The 24,792-nt window shown below is 50.6% G+C and overlaps 1 protein-coding gene and 1 non-coding gene across 2 annotated transcripts; one reads left to right on the top strand and one right to left on the bottom strand.

Moving 5' to 3' along the window:
* Positions 1 to 639: 639 nt before the first annotated feature.
* On the bottom strand, positions 640 to 19,833 carry SMARCC2 (SWI/SNF related, matrix associated, actin dependent regulator of chromatin subfamily c member 2). The gene is made up of 29 exons (XM_029206449.1): positions 19,621 to 19,833; positions 17,430 to 17,549; positions 16,724 to 16,809; positions 16,190 to 16,271; positions 16,002 to 16,094; positions 15,336 to 15,405; positions 15,038 to 15,107; positions 14,261 to 14,336; positions 13,960 to 14,091; positions 13,739 to 13,854; positions 12,942 to 13,066; positions 11,872 to 11,931; positions 11,677 to 11,714; positions 11,278 to 11,408; positions 10,924 to 10,995; positions 9,060 to 9,173; positions 8,468 to 8,621; positions 7,694 to 7,786; positions 7,340 to 7,459; positions 7,186 to 7,248; positions 6,595 to 6,853; positions 6,195 to 6,356; positions 5,858 to 5,922; positions 5,531 to 5,666; positions 5,288 to 5,454; positions 4,755 to 4,889; positions 3,374 to 3,755; positions 2,964 to 3,047; positions 640 to 2,068 (listed from the first exon to the last, which is right to left on the bottom strand). Exons 1-29 carry the CDS (start codon positions 19,729 to 19,731, stop codon positions 1,992 to 1,994), a joined length of 3,393 nt encoding a protein of 1,130 aa, XP_029062282.1. The 5' UTR covers positions 19,732 to 19,833; the 3' UTR covers positions 640 to 1,991.
* Positions 19,834 to 20,636: 803 nt separating this feature from the next.
* Positions 20,637 to 20,718, top strand: TRNAS-CGA. Its single transcript has one exon. It is a non-coding gene; the product is annotated as a tRNA-Ser (tRNA).
* Positions 20,719 to 24,792: the final 4,074 nt, after the last annotated feature.

A 24,792-nucleotide genomic window follows, 5' to 3' on the forward strand; every position in this document is an offset into this window, starting at 1 on the left:
GCAAAGGGCCTCTAGGAACCATCTTTGCCTGATTTAAGAAATGCTGGCCTTAGTTATTGATGCTACAATGGCTACCCCTCGGGGATTAGGAAAGCCATAAATCCCTGTAACACCAACGTTGGCCACCCTTGTGCCATCCCATGTGGCGCTGAGTCCTCTCCTAGCCCTCCCCAGCACTGAAGGCCTTTTGTCAGGGAGCCCGGGGAGTGTTTATTGGCACGAAAGCCAGGCCATATTAGCACTGCCTGAGCCTGTCTCTCACTTCAGCAAGGCTAGGGGCCAACAGTAACAAGTAGCTGAGATGCCTGCCTTCTCCCCGCCTAATAAGGGAAGATATGAAACCACCACTTCTGAAAGGATAAATAGACAAAATCTCTGGGATGTGAGGATGTCCTTCCAAGTCTTAAATGGCTATTTTGAGGGCATGTGAGAGAGAGCCTCTGCCCAGTCCCTGCACCAGTCGTACAGTCTGGACAGCTGTGCTGCCCTTGGCCTGTTTGGGAGAGAGGCCCAGTGCCTCTGCAGCCCCGCCGAGCGCCACTGGGAAAGACTCCAGGAGTGCTGCCCACAGCCTGATTCCCCGCCCCCCCCGCCCCGCCTAACAGCCACAGGTAAGAGAACACAGAAGGCATCCACAGATGGAACTGAAAGCAAATTAATTTATAAAAAAAAAAAAAAAAAAGAAAAAAGAAAAAGAAGAAGAAAGAAAAAAGAGAAAATTTACAGAAAACTTTTGAACAGAAGAAAGGTGCCAAGACGCAGAGGAAGAGAAATATGGGGACACGAGGAACACAAGGCCTGGTGGGAGGAACCAGGAAGAACTGGTGGAGAGCCTGGAGTCACTTCTGCCTTCACACCAAGGACGAAGAGCGGGGAGCTGGTACTGGGGGCACTGGGATCCGGGGAGCAGAGCTGAGCCATGAGCTGCGAGCAGGGGGTCGGCCCTACCCTAGGTCGGGCACCCCCTCCCCGGCTGCTGCCCCAAATCCCAAGGAATCCCTAGCTACTGCCAGCCACGGCTCTGATGGTCTTGGTGGGAGAGGGAAGAGGTGAGCGGGGTGACCCACCCAGCCCTAAGAAGGAGGTGCTTAAGTGCTTTTGACAATTTCACGTTTTTAGGACTTCCCATCCTCTTAGAGCCCCTCTCCACATCTTCTGGGAGCCCGCTCGCTGACAGAGCCCAGGCAGGAGGCAGCATAGCCCCGAGCGCCCTTTCTTCCCCTACTGCCTGCCACAGGAACCCCCAAAATGTGTCCCCACCAAATACACATACGCTGACATCAACTACGCAGGAGACTTTAAAACAAAGCTGACATTCAGAGGGAAAGGGGCCATTGGCTGAGCTGGGGTGGCCTAAAACAGCAACACCGAGGAAGCAGCAGGAGAGATTAGTGGGAATAAACTGGGGGTGGGGTGGCCAAGGGGGTTCGGGAGCTGCTTCAGTCACTAACGAGAGGCCAGAGGAGACAGGTATCTGCACCCTGTTCTATCCCCAGAGCTCTCCCCAGAACCTAAATTCCCCTTTCCTAAAACTCACCTCCCTCCTCAAAATATGAAAAAGTTGGATTTTTTCCACTGGGTGGAGGGAGCTCCAATGTGGCTTTTTTTAAATCTCTACTTCCTTTTAAAGAGCTTCACTTTTTTTCAATCCATAAAAAATGCAATAGTTTTGAGGGGATGTACCCTTAGAAGTGGTTAATTAGAACCTTGTATAAACACTTCCCCCGGCCCTTCCTTTGAGGGCAGCATCCCCATCCTATCTTCTCTCCCAGACATTAGAAACATCTTTTCAACAGAAGTCCTTGAATAATCCAATATAAAAGTGGATGCCTCTGACAGGCATGGTGGGGGCTTTGGAGGGGCAGGAGGAGCTTTCCTTACGTAGTGATGAACTCTCCAGGCTGGGGAAGGGTCCCAGTGGTGGGGAGAGGGCTGTTCCTGGAACCTTGATATCCATGGGGGGTGAGGGAGAGAGATGTCTGGCTGGCTCCTCACTGTGTGGGCGGCACAGGGGTGACTGTGCCTGGACTCGGGGCCGTGGGGTCTGGAGGCAGGGGGGTGCCTGGGTCTGTGGAGAGAAGGGAGCTGCATCAGCTGGGGTGAGCAGGAGAGGGCTCCAGACCCAGGCCACCAGACAAACAACCGGGCATGGCATGCAATGGACAGGAGATGAAAGAGTACCCACGGTGTACAACTTCCTTTCCCCGACACCCTTTCCCACCATACGCTGGGAAAACTGGGATACCCCAAATCATCCTTCTGCCCCCAAGGGAACTCTCTACATGGGGCACTTGAACGTGACGGGAACAAGCAAAGGGAACGCCAATCATCATGCAGACAAGTAGCCGTTTTTCCAGTTTACAACGGAGATGCTCTGTGCCACAGGACTCCTCCATGACCCACCAGTGAAAGGCCCCAGCGTCATCCCAGGGGTGGCAGCTGCCAGGCTGGGGAATGGTGGAGGACAGCCAGAGAGGCCCTTCCCTCCTGTGTTCTAATTTTACCAGAGCGTTCAAAAAGGGATAGTGGAAGCTCTAGTACCTGAGCCCACCCCCCCCCTGCCCTCCAGCCCTCCACGTGGACCCCTCTCCCTCACCCTTCTCCCCTCCAGGACCCTTCTCACCTGGCAGTGGGCTGGCACTGGGCAGGAGGTTGCCCTGAACAGCTGCCACAATGGCAGGGCTCTGGGCTGCGGCGGATCCGAGCCCCGGCCCAAGAGGCAAAGAAGATGGCATGGTGGTGGTCGCCGGCAGGTTAGGATGTAGAGGGTTCGCCATGGACACAGGCAGGTTAGGGGGGGGGGAGAGTGGCCGGGGCGAACGGGAGATGGTGGTGATGCCCATGCAGGTTAGGAGGAGGGGGGAGGTTAATACTGATGGAGTCGGCTAGGCTACCAAATGGGATGATGGATGGAGCAGGGGGGGGAGGCGGCATGCCAAAAGGCAAACCCAAAGGAGCATTACCCGCCACGCCTGGGTGCCCGCTGCCTGGCACTGCCCCTGGCATCATTGAGGGAGGAGTTTGTTGGTTGGGGAACGGTGAGGGGCCTGGGAATGGAAAGGAGAGATCGAGAAGATTAGAAGCATACAATCTCACTTGCCAACTCACTTTCACAGCGAGGATAACCTCGTCACTCCTAGGTGCCACCTTCCTTTTTCCTGATACTAGAATAAGTGGTAAAGCCTTGGAACAAAATTCCCAAAGTCTGGGACTGGGGAGGGATCCCTGCTGGCTTAGGGATATAACCAAGGTCAATCTATAGAAATCGAGGCTGAGCCTCATCTCCAGTCCTATCCCATATCCCCTCTGAGGGGAACTGGAACGGTCACCTGGATCCCTCCAGTCAGCGAGAGCTTCAGAACCCATCACTCACCGTGGGGTCCAGGGGGGGGTACCCCTGGTGGGACTGCCCCAGGCTGGGGGGCTCCAGCTGCTTGCTGCTGCTGTGGCACTGCAGTTGACCCTGCCTGCCCAATCTGTTCAGAGGGGCCCAAGCTTCCGGGAGGGGCCCCACTGCCCACAGAGGCAGGGGCCATGGAGGCTGGAGCCAGAGCCAGGCCGTGGACAGCGGGTGGCCCAGCAGCGCCCGCAGGTGGGACAGGCTGGGAGCCCGGGGGCAGGGCTTGCGGGGGCGGCTGCTGCTGTTGGTGCATTTGCTGGAAGTGCTGCTGCCGGGCCCTCATCTCCGCGTACTTCAGCTGCTCCATGTGGAAGGCTTGTCTGTCGGCCAGGAGCTGCTGCCTCTGATACTCCAGCTGCCAGGGCCAACGAAGAACGGTTACTCGGGTTCAGGAGACCCCAGAGGCGAACGCCTTGTCCCCTGCTTTGTCTTCTGACAAACCCAGACTCTCGTTCTGCCAGTTCCCCATGCCAAATCTCACCCTTGTGCTTGGCTTCCTCCGTGTCCCCCCGCCCTCCCCTCTCCAATTCCCCCCACCAGGTCTTCTGGCTGCCCGCTGGCTTCTCACTGCAGTGGACTTAATCTGGTGGCAGCCCTTGCTCATTTCAGCTCCAAAGCTCTGAATCTGTCGTTACTTTAATCTGGAAAACCCCTCCAGTTCCTCTTGTCAAATCATGTTCTTTTCTTCCTTCAAAACTGGAGAAAAACTCACCACTCTTAGGAAGCCATCCCAGATCAACTCCCTAGCCTCTGAGCTTCAGCCTTTATTTCGTTCTCTCTCAGGACTTTTATACTTAATTGGAGACCTCTTAATTTGCATTTGTCAGATACCTGAAGCATTAACTGGTTTTGATGTCTCCATATTGTATGTTTGATATCTTCAATTGGGGAGATCAGGGTCAGAGTCCCTGTCTTCTAGTTCTTTTATATCTTCTCAAAATCAAAATGATTCAACACCTTGTCCATCCCATTCCCTTTCCAAGTTCACCTCCTGGATCTGAAGCCCTTACCCTCTCATCATGCCTTAAACCTGTTCAATCACTCAACAAATCTCTATTGAGAGTCCACTATGGGCCAACCACCCTTCAAGGACCTGGAGATGCAGCAATCAAAGAACCGACTAGAGCGTGACCCTGGAGCTGACATTCTGTGGGACCTCGGTCTCCAGGCTGCACCTGTGGATTGCTTATCCTCAGCTGCCTGGGCTGACTCCGGCTCCGGCCTGGGCTAGCCCGCTCTGCTGTGTTGCCCTGCTGGCCTCAGGCTCTCTGCACTGCTGCTCCCTCCATCCTGAACTGGGGCCCAGCCCAGTGTCAAGGTGGGACCCCACCAACACCCAGGGGACACAACTCACTGCTTCTCGCTCCCGGTCCATGATCGTCTCTAGCTCCTCAAAGTGCCGGAGTTTGATTTCCAACTTTTTCATCTGGGTCTCCACCAGCAGGGCCACCAGAGATTTGATCTTCCTCTCCTCAACGGCAGCCAAGTGCTAAGGAAGGAGGGGTGGGGCGGCCCGTCAGTGGGAGGACCCAGCTGAAGACGTTCCGGGACCGAGAAGGGTAGCATGGAGGCTGCCAGGTTTCAAGAAAGAACTTGCTGTGGTCACAACCCAGAAAGCAGCACAGGCTTGACCGATATTTTTAAAAGAACATGAAGAGAGAGAGAGAGTGGCAAAGGATAAGACAAGGTCAAATAATTAGAGGGTGAAAACAGGCCCAGTGGTAAAGGCTTAAAAAAGCTTAGAGAAGAGATGACCGAGTCTCCCTCTCACGACCAAAAGGGAAAGGAAACAGGCCAGCGTCGTTTAAGGATGACAAGAAAGGATTTCTTCCAGGTGACGTGAGATGAGGGAAGGGGCACCTCCTCCCCTGGGTCTCTGGTCCTCACCTTGGCCTTCACGGCAGCGGCAGCCAGGGCAGCGGCCGCAGCGGTGGAGAGGTTGCCCTCGCCGATGTCACGCTCCACCTTCGTCTTCCTTTCCCCCTCCGACTCCACCACTTCCTTCAGCACTTCCTCCTGCCCTTCCTTGGGCTCCTTCTCCTTCTCAGGATCAACTGGGCCAGGAAAAGGGTCTTGAGCCCTACAGCCTCGCTTCCTTCCTGGACCCCAACCACCATGCTCGAGGCTCACCTATCGGGTCCCCGTCACTCTTCTCTGACTCCTTCTCGCTGTCGCCGTCTTTCCCTTTCTCGTCATCCTTCTTGGGCGCCTCGCTGGTCTTCTCCTTTGCTTCTTCCTCTATAGCCCCAACTCCTTCTCGTGGTTCCTGGAGTCCCAGGAAAGGGGGGAGCATCAGGGCGCTGGTTCGCACACAGAGGGCCCAGACCAGGAACTGAGCTTACGCCTCTTACTTGGGAGGTCCAGCCCAGCCTGCCTGAGCTGAACGGAGCCGGCTCCCCCCACCGCGGTCCACGCCTGTCCCCTCTGCCCTCCCAGCCTGTGTGGGTCCCGCTATACCTTGGGCTCCTTCTTCTCCTCTGTGGCCTGGCCCTCCGCCCGCGCCTCGTCAGTCCCGCTCTCCTCTGGGCCCGGGGGAGAGGAAACGGGAAATGTCTGACACAGTCTGTCTACAACGCTCTTCCAACAGCCCCTTCTCCTAGCCAAGGTCTTACTGGGAGGACCAGTGGGGAGCCACGGTACCTAAGGTAAAGCCCTGGGAAAAACAAAAGCCCCACCAATTCTCCCCATTCGTCTTGTGCTCTTAGGCCAACTGGACGCAGGGATGGTGTGGGGAGGCCAGGTGGCTCAGGCTCTTGGTAAAAAGGGAGGAGTCCGGGAACATGCCAGGTCTTACCAATCCGCTCAGGCTCATCAGAGGTGGTTCCTGCAATGCCACTGCTTTCCAGACCAAAGGCTGGGTCTGCTTTGCCTGTCACTTTGGCTGCTTCTTCCACTTTCCGAACGTGGGCCTCCACCAAGGCTGTGGGTACCTCTTCCTTCATTTTGGAGAACTCTTCTGTAAGACCCAGAGAGGGTGAGGCTGGGAGCGGGCGGTAGGCAGTTCTGGCTCTCCCTGTGAGAGCTTCCTCACAAGCCCGGCTCTTCATCTACACCTTCATGGAGCTGGACAGGTGCCTGGGCTGATGCCAGCAGCCGACAAGGCCAGGAAGGCAGCCAAACTTGAGGGGGTTTCACGGCCTGAGTACCCAGCCCTTCAAACGCAAACCGAGAGGGCCAGGACCCCTCCGCATTACCTAGGGCTGACTTCGCAGCAGCGGAGGCCACTCGGGGGTCGACGACAGAGGCCAGGAAGGCAACGGTGCTCATCACAGGGTTGCCGGACTGGCTGAAGGGGATGGGCTGGTAGGCCAGGGGGCCCAGGGAGGCCTCTGAGTCCTCCAGGTACGGGTCTTCAATGGGAAGCCGAAGAAAATGCAAGATGCATTCGTCCTGTGTGCGGCTTCCCACGTGCTCTGATACTTTGTTCCAGTCATCTTTGTACATTTCCAGTGCCTGGTGGTGGTGGAGACACAACCTCACTTAGCCACTTTCCTTGAAGGTCAACACCCCCACCCCACTAAACGGAGCTGCTTCAAAGCTCTCTGGGTTGTGGTATTTGTGTACTCTGCTGGGTCCAAGGGGGATCTACAAGTAGTACGAAGAAAGGACAAGGGGTTGACGAAATGGTCCCAGTCCCTGGCCTGGAGCTGGTCCTTGGGGCAGGTGCAATGGGCGCCAGGAAGGAGAGAGACTGGGGCAAGATCATGCCCTCCCCGCTCACGAGTGCAGCCGGCCCCCTGGCCACTTCCGTTTTCATAGGGCTCCCCTTCCCTTGCCCTACTTACCTCCAGGAGTAGCAGGGTCTCCTGTTCTGTCCACTCTCGAGTGGCACTGGCCGCAGCTTTGCTCTGCAGGGGAAACACAGGTGGGTCAGAGGGAGGAGCCCGCAGCCTCAAGGAGCAAAGGTGCACCACGCCCAGGCAGCCCCCACCTCCGTACCTTGGAGGGGACGTTCTTCTTTGTGTACATGTCCGTGCGCAGCCCAAAGTTCTGCATGTCTGTCGGTTTCTCCTTGCCTTTATCAGGGAAGTTGAGCATTTGCTGGGAAGCAGAGGTCTGCTATTTGTGGAGGGGAAAGAAAGAGGTGAGTCCGAGTGACTGCCAGGAGCCAGGGGCAGACAGAGAGACAGGACAGACAGAAGGAGCTTCCTTCCCACAGCCAGGGACACCCCTGGGCGGGACTTCCTCCCTCACTGCTGTAGCTCCTCTGCTCTCATGGCTCTTCTTCCCGGGCAAGGGGCCCCCCAATAAAGGGGCAAATAAGAAGCCCAGCGGGGTCTACACCCCACCTACCAGCTCTGGCTTGCCCTTAGCCGTCTCTGGCACCAAGTCATCCAGCTCTTTGCCCTTTCGCCCAGCCTTGGTATCAGCATCAACCTGGCGGCCCTGGGGGACAGAGCTTGGCGTCATGGAGGCTGGGCAGGAAAAGACCAGGCCGAGGCCCTGGAGGCCTCAAGAGCAAATGCCGGGCAGCTCACAAACTTGGGGGGCACTCATGCCACTGTTCCGTACTCCCTTAGTGATTATTTAGATCTGTAGTTGGCATGATATCCATTTGTATTCACATGGATCTTTACAGGTTCTCTTAGGATTCAGGAGCTGAACAAGTAGGCTCTAACCCTACATGTGTGACCCTGGGCAAGCCACGTAACTTTTCTCTTCTTAATTTTTGTGATGTATGAAATGGAAGTGGAAAAAAAATGGAAGTGACAAAAATTATGAAGCAAAAATGAAAAAATGTTGGAAACGTGACAAAGTTAAAAAATTTCATGCAACTTAATTTTAAGCCATTTTTCTCTATCCGCTCCGTCCCCTAATTAGCCTATCTGCTCCCCAAGGACAAGAAGCATCTCTTCTGCCTCAGCAAGTCCTCACAGTCTTGGGCACAAAGGCTGAGAGAGGTTGCTAAATACATGGGGCTGATTCCTGTGGCCCTTTGCATCCCCTGGGAAAGGAAGAAGCCTCAAAACACTCCTGAACCATTACCCTAAAAAACCAGAAAAAGAAAAGTGCGAAGAAGCCCCGTTTTGCCCAATCCCACCCTGTCCCCACAGCCCCTCGCCCTACCTGCGGGGTCTTGGGCTGCAGAGGCACCAGCCCAGACGGTGTGTCAGCCAAGACGTGGAAGTGCGAGGTGGGCGGAGGCCCCATTGGTGTTGGTCGACTCTCAGCATCCACCTGGTAGTTAATAAGACCCCACTGTTCTAGGAAGGCATGGACTCTGTGAGGAGAGAGGCAGAGACACGGTCACACACGAGGAGGAGGGCTGGGGTGGAGCTGGGGCACCCTCTTCTCCACTCCTCCCACTCCCTGGGAAATACCGCCTCCTCCCAGCACCTATATGCCAGTGACACCCACGTCCACATCCACAGCGGGGGCCTCTCTCCATACCCACCCAGCTACTAAACATCTCCCCTTGCATTATCTCGCTGGGTAGGCTCCTTCACTACAGACGCGCCCCTCCTCCATTCCTTCACACTTCTGAGAGCGCCCCTGCCATTCCCTAAGTCACCCGTACCCGAACCTGAACTTCGCCTTTCTCTAGAGATGTTCTTTCCTGCTCATCCCCTATGCTCCTTGCCGGCCTCTCTACATCAGCCAAGAGACATCTGTGGGCATTCATCCTCAGGTACCCGCTGCCCCTCAGCTGCAGACCCACCTCATGATGGCACAGACATCACCCGCCAGGTTCCTGCGGCAGGCAGTGGACGTGAGATACTCTTGGGGGTTCAGCCGGTAAGTGTCGATCATGAAGTTTCGATAGGCCAGGTAGCTTAGAAAAGAGAGAGATGAACGATGAGAGGGCTGAAGGGTAGGTAAAATGATAAGAGAGCTAAGGACTCCTCCTGTGTGACCGAGACAGAGAAGAACACCGCAGCTGACTCAATACACACTGCGGGTCACTGTGTGCTAGACACGAGGGGTTCAAACCTTTGATGGGGTTTTTAGTTAAATGAGTTATCTCCTTAGCTGTACTTGGGGATGTTTCATCCAACGTTTTTTGGCTGTGCCACTCGGCTTGCAGGATCTCAGTTCTCTGACCAGGGATTGAACCCAGGCCACCGCAATGAAAGCCTGGAATCCTAACCACTAGGCCACCAGGGAACTCCCTCAATCCAACTTTTTGAAAAGGAATCAAAAGGTAAGAGAAAGTGCCCTTAATTCCAAAGGCAGATGTTAAAGGGAAGTCCTGATCGGTGCCTCCACCTACTCAGCATGGCATGGTATTGAGAAAACGTGTTTCAAAGGTGGAAAGGTCTAAGTTCAAATCCTAGTTCTACTGTGATGGCCTTAAACTTTTTGAACCTCAGTTTCCTCATCTGTAAAATGAAGTGTCTACTGAGAATTAGAAAGGTCTGTAGAGGTTTAGAACAGTGCCGGGCACACTGTACTAGCCCCCAAAATGGTAGCTATTGTGTGGTATAGTGTAAAATTTGAGAACATGAACCAGACTAAAGGACTCAGATCCCAGCTTTACTACTCATGAGCTGTGTGACCTTAAGCAAGTGACTTAACACCTCTACACCTCAGTTTCCTTATCACTAAACTGAAGATAACAGGACCTACTTCTAAAGCTGACATGAATATTAAATTAGTCAAGGTATGTAGGACACTTAGAATAATGCCTGGGAGATAGTAAGCTCTCAATACATGTAGGCAATTATCATTTACTATTTTACACCAACAGTGCAAAGTGTAGAACAGTTCTAGTTCCAACTCTGCCTGCAGATCAAGTGGCACTCCTGTCATCTGTCACTACTTCCTCTGGAGAGAGTAAGGCTTTTTCACACACTGTTTTCCCCAGGAAGAGGAGGAGGAGAGAACCATACGAGGCTTCAGGGAAAGAAACATGGTGGAAGGGAAGGTGGCCCTGGAGCAGGGAGTGGGGAAGCCGAGGAGCAGCTGGGAAGCCAGCTGGTTCAGTCCTCAGGGGGCCTGGGCTCAGCACTAAGTCCCACCTGCCTCACCATATATATCCTGGAGCATCCCTAACCATGGAAAACACCAAACTGAAGCCAGGCAGATTTGGCCCGGCAGGAGGAGGCTTGAAGGAGATGGAAGACTTCTGAGCCCCAAGCCCAGGCTTTACAAAACACATCTCTCCATCCCTTAAATTCACAGACTTGGGTCTTAATAGTTCCTCCTCCCATTTTTTCCTATCAAAACCTACTCTGAGGGACCAATAGCAGTCAGTTATATTTTAGTCAAAGCTACTACTTATGCTAGAGATATGTGCATTTTAGACAGCATGAGTAATTATGGATGGAGAGGCTCTGCAGGCACCGGAGCAGATACTTGTTTTGAGCAGAAGAGGCATATGCTTAATACGGCCCCCAGGCAAATCCTAGAGAGCAGTGGTCACAGTGCTGGGCTGAGGCTGCCTGTGGGCAGAGACCATGTCTCTGTAAGCCTAGCACAGTGCCTGGCTCATGGAAGGAGCTCAAGAAATGTTTGCCACACTGGATTGGGAGGAACAAATGGGGACACAGGAAGGAGAGCATCATGAGCTGAGATTTCCTTACATTTCTGGAGTCTTGGACTTGTTCTTGCCGTTGAAGAACTCAGGGAGAGCCCTCCGCTCTATGGCATGAACACTGCAAGACAAGAAAGGGTGCATTCAGAGGCTCTAGAGGAGAGATGAGACCCCAAAGGGAGGAAGAGCCTGGAAGATGGGGCAGCGGGAAGGAATGAGACGCTTGGGGAGAACTCTCCGCCAGGGCTGGAGGACTCTGAGACCAGGAGCTTCCCTAAAACTGAACTACACCCCGGTCTACCTGGCTGAGGAAGAGGTAACTCATTTGGAGGCAGGAGGAGGAACACCATGTTGATCTGTGGAGCAGGAAAATGAGGATTTAGTGAGAAGGTGGAGCCGGTACCTGTTATAGTCAAACCACGCAGCATAGCTTGGGATGATGATGTGATGCGTCTGTTCGGTCACGTTGTCCTCATGCAGGTCCGGATTCTTGGTCTGCTCCCCCTTGTTCCCCGTGCTGTTCTCATCGTCATCCTGCGAGTACGGAGGCTGCTGGGCTCTCAGCATTCCCACCTTGCCCCTAGCAAGCCCCTGCTTCTCCTATACCCCAGGAATGTGGGCACTAAAGACGGGATGGGAACGAACAGTTCTGGGCCCCGGGACTCAAAGCGTCAGAGTTTTGAGCAACAGCTAGAAATCGGGTGGGAGAAGTCTGGGCAGTGGAAAGTTCTGGGTAGAAGGAACTTTATAATCACAAGTCAGAATCACATAGAGAGGTAGGGCCTCTCTAAACTGGCTCCACCTTGCCCGTGGTCTCCATGCTTTCATCCTCTTGTTCATCTGAAAGAGAGAGACAGCAAGATAGCAGGCTGGAGCCTCCTCAGGGGCCGCAGAACTAGTGTGCTTTCGGAAAGGCCCCGGCAGGCTAGGGGCAGGTGGCAGCCTCCCCTCCCCTCCTTTAGGCGTTGACCACCCTGCCCCAAGCTCCCCATCTTACCCAGGTCAGTCATGGTGCCTCCTTTGACTGGGGCTGACTCCGAGTCCTTCTTAGTATTGACTGCCAGGGGAGAGAGTCATTTTTACAGACAGGTTCTGCCTAAATCAAGCCCTCGCCTCGCCACTGCTAACAGTTCCAGAGAGCTCACTTTCTCCAAAAGCTTGCCCCATCTGATCACAAAACGTAGCAACTTCCTCCAGTCACAATCATTCTGTGGCTTGAAACTTTCTCCCCTTCCTGCCACTTTCTCCCCTTCCCCAACCAAAAATTCATTTAACTCAACTTTTTTCTTATAAAGAAGCATCTTCTACTCTATGAACACTCATCAATCATTCTTGTCTTTGATTGGCCCTTATCTCCATTCACATGTCTGTAAGTTCTTCATGGACTGAGACAGAGTCTGACCAAATCACTCTGTAGAGGAGTAGTTGGATCTTAAACATTTTTGAAAGCAGAGGACATTTTCCTCCACTGAATTCATACACAGCAGCTCAGGAGGAAACACAAATAGAGAGGAGAGCTGCTCTGATTGATGAGGGGGTGGAAGCCGGAACTCCTCTCTCTCAGTGGCCTCCCCTATCCTACTCCGGAAACCCACTCCTGGATGTCTGTGGAATACAGACTGTAAACCAGTACTGCAGAGCAATGGTCTCCAAAATGGGGACGCAAAAGAGGGTCCACTGAAATACAGGCAAAGAATATCAGAACCTCTCTTTATATTTTTTAATCTTACATTAATCTACATTTGCCCATTTTTAGACAATGTATGTGTTTTATAACGCTCCTAAAGTAGTGGTAAATAGTACACGTGTATAATTTGTGCTCAAATATATTTTACTGACGGTGTGTAATAAAAAAGTTTGGAGACAGAGCACAGTCCACAACTCAGATACGGATATGAAGTTCAAGGCTTGTCTGTGGTGATGAAAATGGTTTCAGTAACCAGCTAAGCTGAAGGGAAAGATCCTCTACACCTGGAGCTGGGCCTGGGAAGTCAGCCCACCCAGGGGGTTTGACACAGGAAGAGCTGGACAGGGAGCGGGGGCCCAGGAGCTTGGTCTGGCCCATACCTGTCTTGGGCAATGTCACCTCTTCCACATTGGGGACCGGTGAGGGCTCATCCATGTCCTTTGTCAGGTCTTCTTGCTCCTCTTCTCTGTGGCCACGCTTTGACTTGGTATAAGGTGTTGAGGGACTGGGAAGGAAAGAGAGTGAAAGAGAATCTAGTCACCCCTGGACAAGGAATCCCTGGAAGGTGAGGTCCAACGGAAGGGAAGCAAGAAAGACTCCCAAAGAGATGGTGAGGTACAACATGATAAATATAATTAACACTGCCGTATGGTATACATGAAAGTTGTTAAGACAGGAAATCTGGGAGTTCTCAGCACAAGAAAAAAAAATGTTTTTACTTATTTATTTTTCTATTTCTTTCATTTATTATCTACATGAGACGGTAGATGTTCACCAAATGTATTATGATAATCACTTCATGATGTATGTAAACCAGATCATGATACTGTATTCCTTAAACTTATATAGGGCTGTATGTCAACTACACCTCAATAAAACTGGAAGGAAATAAAAAAGGGAGAGAGAATCCTGAGGGCAGAGCTGAGCAAAGAGAAACCCATCACTATAGAGTAATGGGAAGAGGCAAAGGCCTTTCATTTGGAGATTAAGCTCTCTGTGAGTTTACTAGTGGCCGGGATCAGAAGTATCCACTGGACAGCTGAAGACCTCCTCATCCTCCCTCTCAGGCTCAGCCAGGTCAGGGCCCAGTGGTTAACGGGAGGCAATTTGTCCTTCCTTCCTTCACCATGGTGTGGACAGAGCAGTAAAGGCGGGGGCGGGTTAGGGGCTGGCCTACCCTTTCTTAGCATTCTTCTTCTTAGCTTCTGGGGTCGGTGAAGGGGATGGGGAGCGCTTCCTCTTCTTATAGTTCCCCCCCTTCTTGTCCCGTCGATCCGAATCTGGGCTGTTCACCTGCAGGTTGGAGAATTGGGGCAAATGTCAGCCAACAATCTCTAGCAAAGATCTGTTCTGGGACTTGTGCTAAGGGCTCAAGGAGAAAAGAAGAAGAGCTTTCACCTCATCCGTCAGTGTCTTGGCTGAAATCTTCTTTCGGCGGGAGACAGGGTTTTTGTCATCATTTACCTCATAGTCTTCCTCATTCATCCATTCATTGAAGGTGTCTGTGTCCAGGATCCACTTTGCATGAACCTGAAGTACAAAGGCAGACTGTCCTGGAGAGAGGCCTGGAAGCCCCAGTTCTGTCTGGGGATCCTTAACAGAGGAGCCCAAGGGCACAGGAGCCTCTGCTTCACCTCTAAAGAGTGGTCTGGCCCTGGCATTCTTCTTGGGGGAGGGGGCACAGACAAGAAAAGCTCACCTTCCTAGGTTTCTCAGGAGTCGGAGCATCTTCCACAGATGCTTCAATTTCACTGGCTGGGATCCACGTGTCGTAACTGCCACGGGAAATTGAACGTAAAGCACAATCAATGGGATAGAGTTGTGGAAAAATAAAGTGCAAACCTTTTACCTTTCCCATTTACAAAAAGTATGGGTTGTTGGGTTATTTTTTGGTATGATTATTTTTCCAATTAATATTGGGATTCTTTTCACTATAAAGTAATAAAAATGATTATAAAATATTTCAAAAATAGAGAAGAATCACTCTAACACAAGTTCTTGCGACACTCAGTATATATTTTTTCCCCCAGTAACTTTTTCTGTACAATTTTGTTTTTATATAATTGCATTGATGCTAGATGTTATTGTACGTCCTACTTTTTGCAATATTTATCTACAAATCACGTGTTATCTCTATCAGTTTAAAGATTGCAAAATAGCCCACTGACTAGATATTTAAATTTGCTGAAACATTTTCCCACTGTTAGATATTGAGATTATTTCTAATGTTTACTTACCAAAAATTATACTACGCTAACCATTTCACACAGAAAGCCCCAATCCTTTTAGACTAAGCCTTGTCCAATAAATCCAAACTTCCCCCAAGACAGAGGATTCGCGTAATAGGTGGGAGGAGAACAAATTAACGTTAGACCTAAAAATAACCCTCGAAGAGTGCCTTCTCGCTTTACTAGATGTTCTAGGGCTTCTCAGTCTGGCTCTTGTACTTAAACCTGCCCCAGGAACCCATCCTCACCTGTCAGGATAGTAGCCCCAGTGCAGAAGAACCTGCTTATCCCTCTTCATGACTGGCCGTACCCATTCCTCTGGGGATCGAGAGAGCAGAGAGAAACATAAGCTAAAGGGAGATACACACAAAATAACTCTGTACACAACTCCTATTGCAGCAGGGGATCTGGAAATAGCAACAAAGGTGGTAAGAGGATTCAGGGCTGAAAGGAGAGAAGAGCCCAGGCACTGCATAGCTGCTGAGCACTCCTCCACCTCCTAGTCCAAGCTGTCCACTGCAGTGACCAAGAAAACCCTGGTCTCACCTTCCTCCAGGTTCCCTGGGACAGGATACACAACATGGGAGGCATTGTTCTTATCCTCAGTGACCGTTCCCTGGATGGCACAAGGAGAAGCAGGTAAGTATGGTCCCCTCCGAATTACTCATGGATGTAAATAAACCAAAGTAAGGTTTAACCACAGATCTGCCTTCCTAATCATATTTTGCTCAGAATGGTATCAAAGTTGGTTTGCATTCTCTAAGCACACATCAGCTAAGTGGCAGAGAGAAACAGCTGGGATTGTGCAAATAATGGAGACAAATCAAAGAATTTTAAATTGCAGATAATCCTCTGAGTAGATAATCTGTCACGCATGGGAAACGTACAGTCGATTTTATGTCCCTGTATGTCCCAACAACATCTGCTTGTTATATAGAGTTCCAAAGAGCAAAGATTTCATTGATCTGAAACCAGGCAATCTCTAGCTCAGTGGAAGTAGATGCTCTTCCCCCAGGCACATGCAGTCTCTAGGAACAGTGATCCAAATCTGCCAAGACTGGGAAAGGGGAGGAACAGAGAAAGAGAGTCTCAAGGCTTTAATTCTAATACTTTTCCAAGTAGGTAGGGCTACCTCAGGGCTGCTTCTTGTATGGAAAACTTCAGAAAGAGAGTCATGGAGTTTCTAAAACCTCTCCTGACCCACCCACTCACCTGATGTCTCTTGATAATGTCTTTTAATTTCCCTAGCAGTTTGGGTTCAATTTCTGGGCACAGAAAAATGTTAGGTCGAGACAGGCAATTATTCTGTAGGGAGAAGAAATAAATGGGATGAGATTACAGGGAAGGGGTTTTGGATTCTCACCAAGGGAAGGGAGATGGATGGAGGAGGTTCCTATTACCTGCACCAAGGATTTCTCAATGGTCATGAACATTTCCACGTTGCGGTCCATGCGTGATGGATTCTGGAAATCGTAACGCCGCCTTGTAAAGAGGCAATAATCTAGTGAGTGGTATAGCTCAAGTCTGGGGATGAGGTCAGAGTATGTGACTTTTTTAACATGGGAAATTAGGAGGCAATCGTGCCCTCAGCTTTGCCAAAATCACCTGGGATCTGGGGTTCACTGATTAAAACTCCGTGAATCACTTTGTACTTAGTGCAAAAGGACAAAGAAAAGCTTGAGATGCCAACCTAAGAATCCCTTTTCCTCTACAATACACACACTGATGCACATACACATACTCACTCACTCTTGGAGACTATTTTGGCTCTGACTCCCAGCCAACCTAGCAGGTCAGGCCTACTGACCTAGCAAAGTAAGAGACTTGCAAGAATGACTATGCTCTCCCACCCCACAAAGAGCCCAGGGAATCATAAAGGGGGATTCCCTCTAAACTAAATGTAAGAAGCACAGAGAGAAGAGAAGGCATCTCACCATCCCTGGTCACTCTTGAATTTGTAGGCAGCTGCAAGTATGTGGCACAGGGAGCCTCCTGCTTTGAAATCTAGGAAACATTTGATCTACAAAATTGAGAAGGGAAGAAGTATGTGAGAGTTACATCCTAAATTTTCTTATGACTTTAACAATCCTTTCACAAAATCCTATGCTGAATTGATCTCCCTCTTGAAGCTGGAATTCTTTAACCCCTGTGCCATTCTATCATGAGGCCTGGAAGAGACGAGAGAAAGAAACCAATATTCACAAAGCCCCGCCATATGCTTTACTGGGTTACCTCGTTAACCATTACAGAAACCCTACAAGGTAGGTGTATTAATCCCATGGAGAGATGAAGAAACCAAGACTCAAAAGATATAAATGGCTTGTCCAAGATCACAGAGACACCAAGTGGCAGAGCCAGGATTTGAACACAAGCTTGTGCAAATCCAAATCTCATATGTTTTAACCATGCCATGAGTTTCATGACTGAGCTTAGACACCGTGAGATAACCTGTTGCACAGAATATTCCTAGGACAAAGGGAATGGTAAACTGGGGACTCTGCTAAGCCAGTAACACCCCAACCAGGGAAAGGGATGGTAGGAAATAACCCAAATCTCAAAAATTACGAAATTTACAAAAACACAGAAAAAACAACTCCCTCTCGGGTTTGGAGGCTTTGCCCCCGTGCTTTTTGCACTCACCGGCAGTTTAGTGAGCGGTGCATTGCTGACATGTTTGCCAAAAACTTCTTCCTGAAATTGTAGCAACTGTACAACCAGGCTAGACAGGGACTTGTTGGTAGGTGGTTCAGCTTGTATATACTGGGGAAACAGGGAAAAGGAAAGAAAAATACACCCCAGATCAATTATCCACCATCTCCCTTATTTCTTCCCCAGGAGCTCTGGAAGCATCTGGGGCAGAAAGAAATAGTGTCTTCTTCCCCCACGTGTCTAGTCTCTAAAAAGAAAATGGCAGAAGGAAGGCCCTAGATGCCCCTCACCAAGAAGTTGAAATTCTGCTGCCTCCAGCCTAGGTTACCAGTCTTTGGTGTTGGAGGTAAAGGCAGTCTCCTACTCTCCCTCAGCAACACCCTAAAAATGGAGTTGCAGGACCCTGATCTCTAGCCAACAGCACTGAGAGTTGTAAAATTCTGAAGATTCACGGAGTTCAGGCCACAGAAGCAACATCTTGAAGGCTCTAAGCGAGACAACAGTCTACTTCTTGGGGTAACTTTGTGGAAGGTCAAGATTCCCTCGATAATACAGCCTAATAAAAAAGATGCAAGGAAGTAAGGTAGGGCAAACGGACTGAGAGAATAGTTTGTACATCTGCTTCTGCTAGGACTGGGCACAAATGTCTTCAGAGGCCTTGCTAGATGGAAAAAAAAGACCAGCTACTACCCAGCCTGGTGGGAAATAGCAAGACAACATCTGTCCTTTCTGAGGAAACTGTATCGGAGACAAGCAACCCTGGGCCTTCTTAAATATTTCCATATTATGCTACCTAGCATCCTAGCCTTCTGTTCTCATTTAAAAACTGTGCCAAGAGGCTAACTTTCTCTTTACCTTTTGACCCCTTTTTCCTCAACCCTGATCACAGAGAAAAGTGCACCTTTCAGTGGGAGGTGTAAAGAGATCCCTGAAAGAAAAGGCAAATGACAGAGAGCTAAGAGCTTGAAAGCTGAACCAGGTCACAGGCTGTCAATCCCCCCAGGGCCACAGACTAAGCCTCTAGACTGATCTCCCTTCCAAAAGGTCAAAGGTAGATGCCTGGGAACCAGAGCCTCACGCTGGGGTACAGACAAGCCACAGACCCAGCAGCTGTTTGTCAAGATCCTGACACCCAGAGAGACCTCCCAGGCTCATGACCAGGATCAGGGGGGCGTCCTCCTAAACCACCCATCACACTTCTGACAGGCTGCAAAGCTGGGCAGGAAGAACTGGGGAGCTGAAGGAAAGTCAGAAAGAGAACCCCTAACTGGGGGTAGTGAGAAGGAAGAAAGGCAGACCATCTCCAGAGAAAAGCCCTATGTAGAGATGCTCCTTTCAACCAGGCCTATAGACAAAGACACCACCAGGAAGAGGTCTGGTAGAAAAGACAGGTAAGGCTTGAACCCTTTGTTCACTACCTTATATCTCCTGTTATGGGATGGGGGACTACGGACATAAAGTGTGTCCTAGACTCTGAACCCCAAACCCAAGGCAATGCAAGGCCAGGTGGTGAGGTGACTTCAATGTGAAGCTGAGGAATGGTTTTATAAGGGGTAGCTGCCCAGGAACTCCTATACCCTGACTCCCAAAGAGGTTCTGTTGCCCCTTGTACGGAGATGGGGGACGAGCGATAGACAGGTGATCCCGGGGTGGGGGCCTTTTTCAGGCTGATGAGCAGTCCAGGGCCTGCTCTGTAGCTGTTTACCCTCCCGCTTTCATCATCTCTCTGAACACACACAAAGCACCGGGGAGGCCTCGGCCTCGCTGGTACCTGGCCCCGTGGGGAGCTCTGGCGGGCACCGTGCCGGGCACGCTGTGTGTGTGTGGGGGGTGTGCATTCGGCACCCCGTCCACCCCCGGCCGTCTCTCCCGGAAAAGCCCGCAAAGCGATGGCTTATGGAGGGTGGGCAGCTGGCACCGGGACCCGCCGGGCCAGCGGAGAAAAACAAGGGGCAGAGGGCGCAGCAGTGGGGGCGGGGGCTGGAATTAGAGGCTGGGGGGGCGGTAAAAGAGGCTGGAGGAGGGGCGCGGGGCGGCGGAGGGCGCGCTGGGGCCGCTCAGGACGCCGCGGGGGAGGGGCCGCGGGCCGCGGGCCGCGGGAGGGTGGGCAGGATCCGGGGGGGCCGCGGGCCCTCGGTCCCTTTGTCCCGCCCCCGGGCCCCGCGCGGCCCTGCCCGCGTACCTTTTTGTAGTTCTTGCCGAGCCAGAGCCGCACGTTGTCGAACTGGGTCACGGTGTCCGCGGCCTCGTAGTACTTCACGTTGGGGCCGCCGTCCTTCTTCCGCACCGCCATCTTCTCGGGCTCGGGCCCCGCCGCCGCCCGCCCCGCTCAGCTCCCGCCTCCTCCTCCGCCCGCCTCCCGCCGCCTCCCGCCGCCGCCGCGGCCGCCGCCTCCCGCCGCCTAGGCTGGCCCCGGCCCGCGCAGCGCCCCCTGCCGGCTGGCCGCATGAAGCGGCGGCGGAGCGCGGGGCGCTGGGCGGACCCTGGCGGCCTCCCCGGCGGTGGCGGCGGTGGGAGCTGCTGGAGCTTCGGGGAGGAGGCTGTTTCCTGGAGGGGGCGCACACTCCCCTGAGATCGCCCTTTACCGACCTGAAGCCTTTTCTCTTCTTGTCTTTCAGCCCGGGAAGTGGGGTACCTCTCTATCCTACCCCAAGGGGATGCCCGTGGCATGAGAAGCCCCCAGCGCATAGCTCCGAGTAGTCCTCACCTTGCCCATTTCTAACCCCACGGAACCCCTAATCCCAAGGAACCCCGGACCCCTTTCCGCAAGAAGTTCTTTCCTTTCATCCATCCCCAGGAGTTCCCCGTTTAAGCTCTTTCTGAGCCTCCTTCGCCCCTAAGGCCATGTCCCAGGTCCGCCTCTCACTCCGTAACCCGAGGAGTCCCCTAGCCGCTACCCTGGGGGCCCAGCCCCTCCTCTCCAACTGCTTCCTCTGCAGGCCTCACCGTCGCCTCCTGAATAGCTTTACGCTCCTTGAGACCCTCATCTTCGTGGGGCGGGAGACCCTCCTTCCTTGGGTCACCCGGTCCACCAGACTCTATTCCTCTGAGCGGTGTGGAGAAAGAGGTAAGGAGCGGGGCGGCAGGAGGTTACAGGGTGTGTGTATTTGGGCCTGGCCCGGCTTCCCTGTGTCACACTCTCTTCGGGTCGCTATGCGGACCCCTTCTGTAAATGCGCGGCAGAGAGTGGTTTTGGAAGTCACGGTGGCCGAGTGGTTAAGGCGTTGGACTCGAAATCCAATGGGGTTTCCCCGCACAGGTTCGAATCCTGTTCGTGACGGCCGCTTTTTTTTCCGCTTCAAGAGTGTGTGAAGGGAGCTCCTTGTCTTCCACGTGTCTTTCGTGCACTTCCCTTTGTCTCAGAAACAGAAGCCAGAAGGTCTCACCTCTGGATTTGGGGGGAGGGGGCGGGAATGAGGGTGACCATGAGAAGCGTAATTATGCACCACTGTATTGGCTGCTAGGATACAAGGCACTTTCCGAGTTCTGTAACTTCAGCTTTGCAAGCAGAGTTTTGGCATACCTTGTTTCATTCTTTTGGGAGGGCATAGCAAAGGATTTGGTTGAAGAAAGGTTAAGTTTTGTTCGGGAATGTGAATAACTGTTGTGCTATAATAGTCAAAACTGGAGTTTCCAGGTAAAGAGGGCACCTCTGGATTTCATGACCAGACGTCACATCTTGTAGGTCTGATTACAATGAAGACCCGGGAAACAAGGCATTCTCTCACTGGGATTGCTGTGAAGAGCTGCACCTCAGGTATCACAGGGCTAGTGGGGAGTAACCTATTGAATCATGAACGCTGCCAATCTAGCTGGAGCCAGAGTGTGCGAAGATAACTCACTTTTTATTGAGTGCTCATTATGTGTTCTAAATTCTCCATGTTCCAAGTTCCTAGCTAGGGTATTAATCCTTCTCTAGCCTCTAACCCTCCTGTACTCACCTCAGCTCGTTCTTCCTATTCCCAATTGCTCACTGTGGGGAATATCTAGGATACCTGTTGAAGATGTTCTCTTTGTATTTTATTTCTTGCACAGCCACATCTCCAAGAAGGTTCCCCAGGGGGCAGGGGGTTCAAAGGTGATTCACAGAGCTTTTTACACATTTACACTTTGGAGTTTCCCACCTTCCTATCATTGCTTATGCTGTTTTTTCCACTCATGCTGTTTTTCCCTCACCACTTCCTTCCCCCTGCCCCCCACACCATTATTATTTGCCATCCTCCCTGTCTTTTTACCCCTCCTCTTTGAGGTTCTTGATTACAACAGCTGGAACCTACCACCACCATCCACTAGGTTGAATGCAAGGCATCTGCTTTGACACACTTCTGCAAAAATTAATTAAAATAAAATAAAACAAGTTACATTATTCTACCTCCTAAATAGTCTCAACTGTGTCCACTTTTCTCAGAGGTGAGTGCAGGCTGGACCCACCACTTGCTGAAGGTAGGGGTACTTTTGAGGACCACATGAGTTGATGTATATAAAGCTTCACTAAAGCATCCACACTACCCCGGTTTAAGGTAGCCGGGGACCTTAAACCCTTCCATGGTTGCTTTTTGTATTTCATGACCTGGTCCCTTTTTTTCTCCCCACTTTTTCATATTCACTACATTTCATCCACTGGTATTCTGTTAGTTACTGGTGGCATATAGTATTTTTCTGTGTTCATGCTGCTCTCTGCCTGAAATAATCTTTCTCATCCTTACCTTCTTCTCAGTCTCCACTTAAATGTTGGTTCTCCTGGGAAGTCTTCTCTAACCACCTGTCTCCCACCATATCCTATTCTTTAATCTTTCTATGTGAAATCCTTCTTCCCCCATAGAATATACACTCTTGGCACATATAAGCCACTCCAAAAAAACCTTTTTGCATACATGGATGTTTTTTAACATAGTCATGTGTACATGCTTTAATCTTCACTCAGACTGGACTGTAAGCTTCTTGAGAGTAAGGACTGTGTATTTTATTTGTTTGTACCTCCTCTACTAGGCCTTAGACATAGATGTGATAAAAAAATGTACTGAATGAATAGAATCTAATAGGTTCTGTACTGGACTTCCTACCAAATCCCATTTTGCACACACTCTCAAATTTAAATATCTGAAGAGCCAAGACCAAAATTGACCAGCAGAGGGCAACCGACAACTATGTTGTGAAGAGAAGAAGGCCCCCCCACCCCCCATGGTTTACAAAATGGAGGATCTGGATCCAGAATAAACTGGCTGAGGTTGTTTGGTGCTTGAGATACTACTTTTCACTCTCAGATGCTTGACTTGTAACTCTGGGGGTGAGAGGCCAAGACTCTGAACCTTCCTGTACAATAGATAATTTCAAATTGTAACCATCCCCATAGCCCACCACCCACACAATTCCTTCACCCTTCCATCCCAACAAATCCTATCTCTCTATCCTTATATTTTTCTTTGTGTTGCATAACGAGGCCCCCCTTCTCACTATTCTTACGTATTTACTACATTCTACCCACTGGCATTCTTCATTTTCTGGTTCAGTATTTGGCCTTGCTCTTCTGAGCTGAAGTTACCTTCTGCACCTTGGCTTGCAGTCCCACTCATTTCAACCTCCTAAGGAAGCTTCCATGAATATCCTTCCATAACAAGTTAAAATTCTCCTACTCTACTCATTCAATCCTTCATTAATTTAGGACAAACAATACTATACCTTCACTTGACACTTTCAAATCACCATGTTGTTTTCTACTCTTTTTTTTTTTTTTTAAATAAAATGTGTATCCTCTGGGACTTCCCTGGTGGTCCAGTGGTTAAGACTCTGAGCTCCCAATGGAGGGGGCCTGGGTTCGATCCCTGGTCAGGGAACTAGATTCCGCATGCTGCAACTAAGACCCGGTGCAGCCAAATAAAATAAAAAGTAAATAAAATAAAATAAAATGTATACCCTCTGCCTCCAGCTCCATGCTATCTTTAATAGCCTGTGGTAGAAAACTTTGCTATGTTTGAAACCATTGATTTCTTACTGGGCTTGAGAGACATTGTACTTCCTTGCTTTTCTCTTAGAACACTGTTTCTCCATCTCATTTTCTCCCTTCTTCCGTGGAGTTTTACTAAAGCTTCATTCTTTTCCCTCCTCGAGAAAGAGAAACCCCAAGCTACCATTCCAGGCATGGCCTCTCAGCCACACCATCGTCCTATATCTCTAGCTGGCTATATGTCTGCACAGCTGACCTAATGTCACCTAAAAGAGCAGTCCCCAACCTTCTTGGTACCAGGGACTGGTTTCGCGGAAGATGGAAGATGATTCTTCCACGGACAGGGGTTGGGGGGGATGGTTCAGGCGGCAGTGTGAGCGATGGGGGGTGGCAGATGAAGCTTCGCTGGCTCGCCCCGCCGCTCCCCTCCTGCTGTGCAGACCCTTACCGGTCCGAGGCCTGGGGGTTGGGGACTCCAACCTAAAACACAAACAAAACTTTTTCTTTCCCAGAATCACATTCTCAACTTTTTCCATTTGTTAGTACTATTCTCTCAATTCCATCTATTTCCAACCTTAAGAATTATCAGACATTTTCTATTCTGCCATGCCCATCATTCATCAATCATTGCTTCCTCCATCACATCATCTATTTCATGCTTGTGTTACAATGGCCTTCCAGGTGCCCCAGTTTCACCAAACTTAAATATCTAAAACACTGCTTTCATCGTATTAATCCCGTCTAGGAATTTCAGTGCCCTATCTGTTCAAACACATGCTCCTATTATCAATATGCCTTGCCTAAATCACCCATTTTTTAAATCCTTAATTCTTTCCAGTAAGATACCCTAATCTAATCAGGCTGGGTGTCTCCACATCACAGCCTAATTCCTTCCTTCTGTCTCTTCACCTTAAAACCAATGACTAGCTAATGCCACCCTATACTGATTTTTTCAGCTACAAATTCTTAGATCTTAATCCAAATTGCTTTTATGTGACTAAAAAGCTAGTGTGGGGAAATCTAACACACAGGAACTTATTATCCCCTTGCAAGTTGTTGACTTGTTCCAAATGTTAAGAGGCTTGGATCTCTGAAGTTTATCCAGTAAAGCAAATCATTAGAGGACTTGAGCTGAAATGATCTCAACCTACACTTATTTCAGGAATGCTCTCATAGCACAAAACATTTCTGGAACTCCTTCACAGCTAGTTTATGAGCCACATTTAAATGATTCATTACTTCAAAATTACTTAAAAAAAAAAAAGCTGAGCACTAGCCACCTTTATCATGCATCTGTTTTCCAGATTTTGTTCCAGATTACTTCTGGAAGTCCCTAAGGTCACATTCTTAGCTTTCTTCGTGTTCACTCTAGTGGCTGTATTCATTCCTGGAATTTCTTGATCACCTTTG

This window comes from Monodon monoceros, unplaced genomic scaffold (genome assembly GCF_005190385.1).
Source record: "Monodon monoceros isolate NGI ecotype Baffin Bay Population unplaced genomic scaffold, NGI_Narwhal_1 Super_Scaffold_6, whole genome shotgun sequence".
Lineage (NCBI taxonomy): Eukaryota > Metazoa > Chordata > Mammalia > Artiodactyla > Monodontidae > Monodon > Monodon monoceros.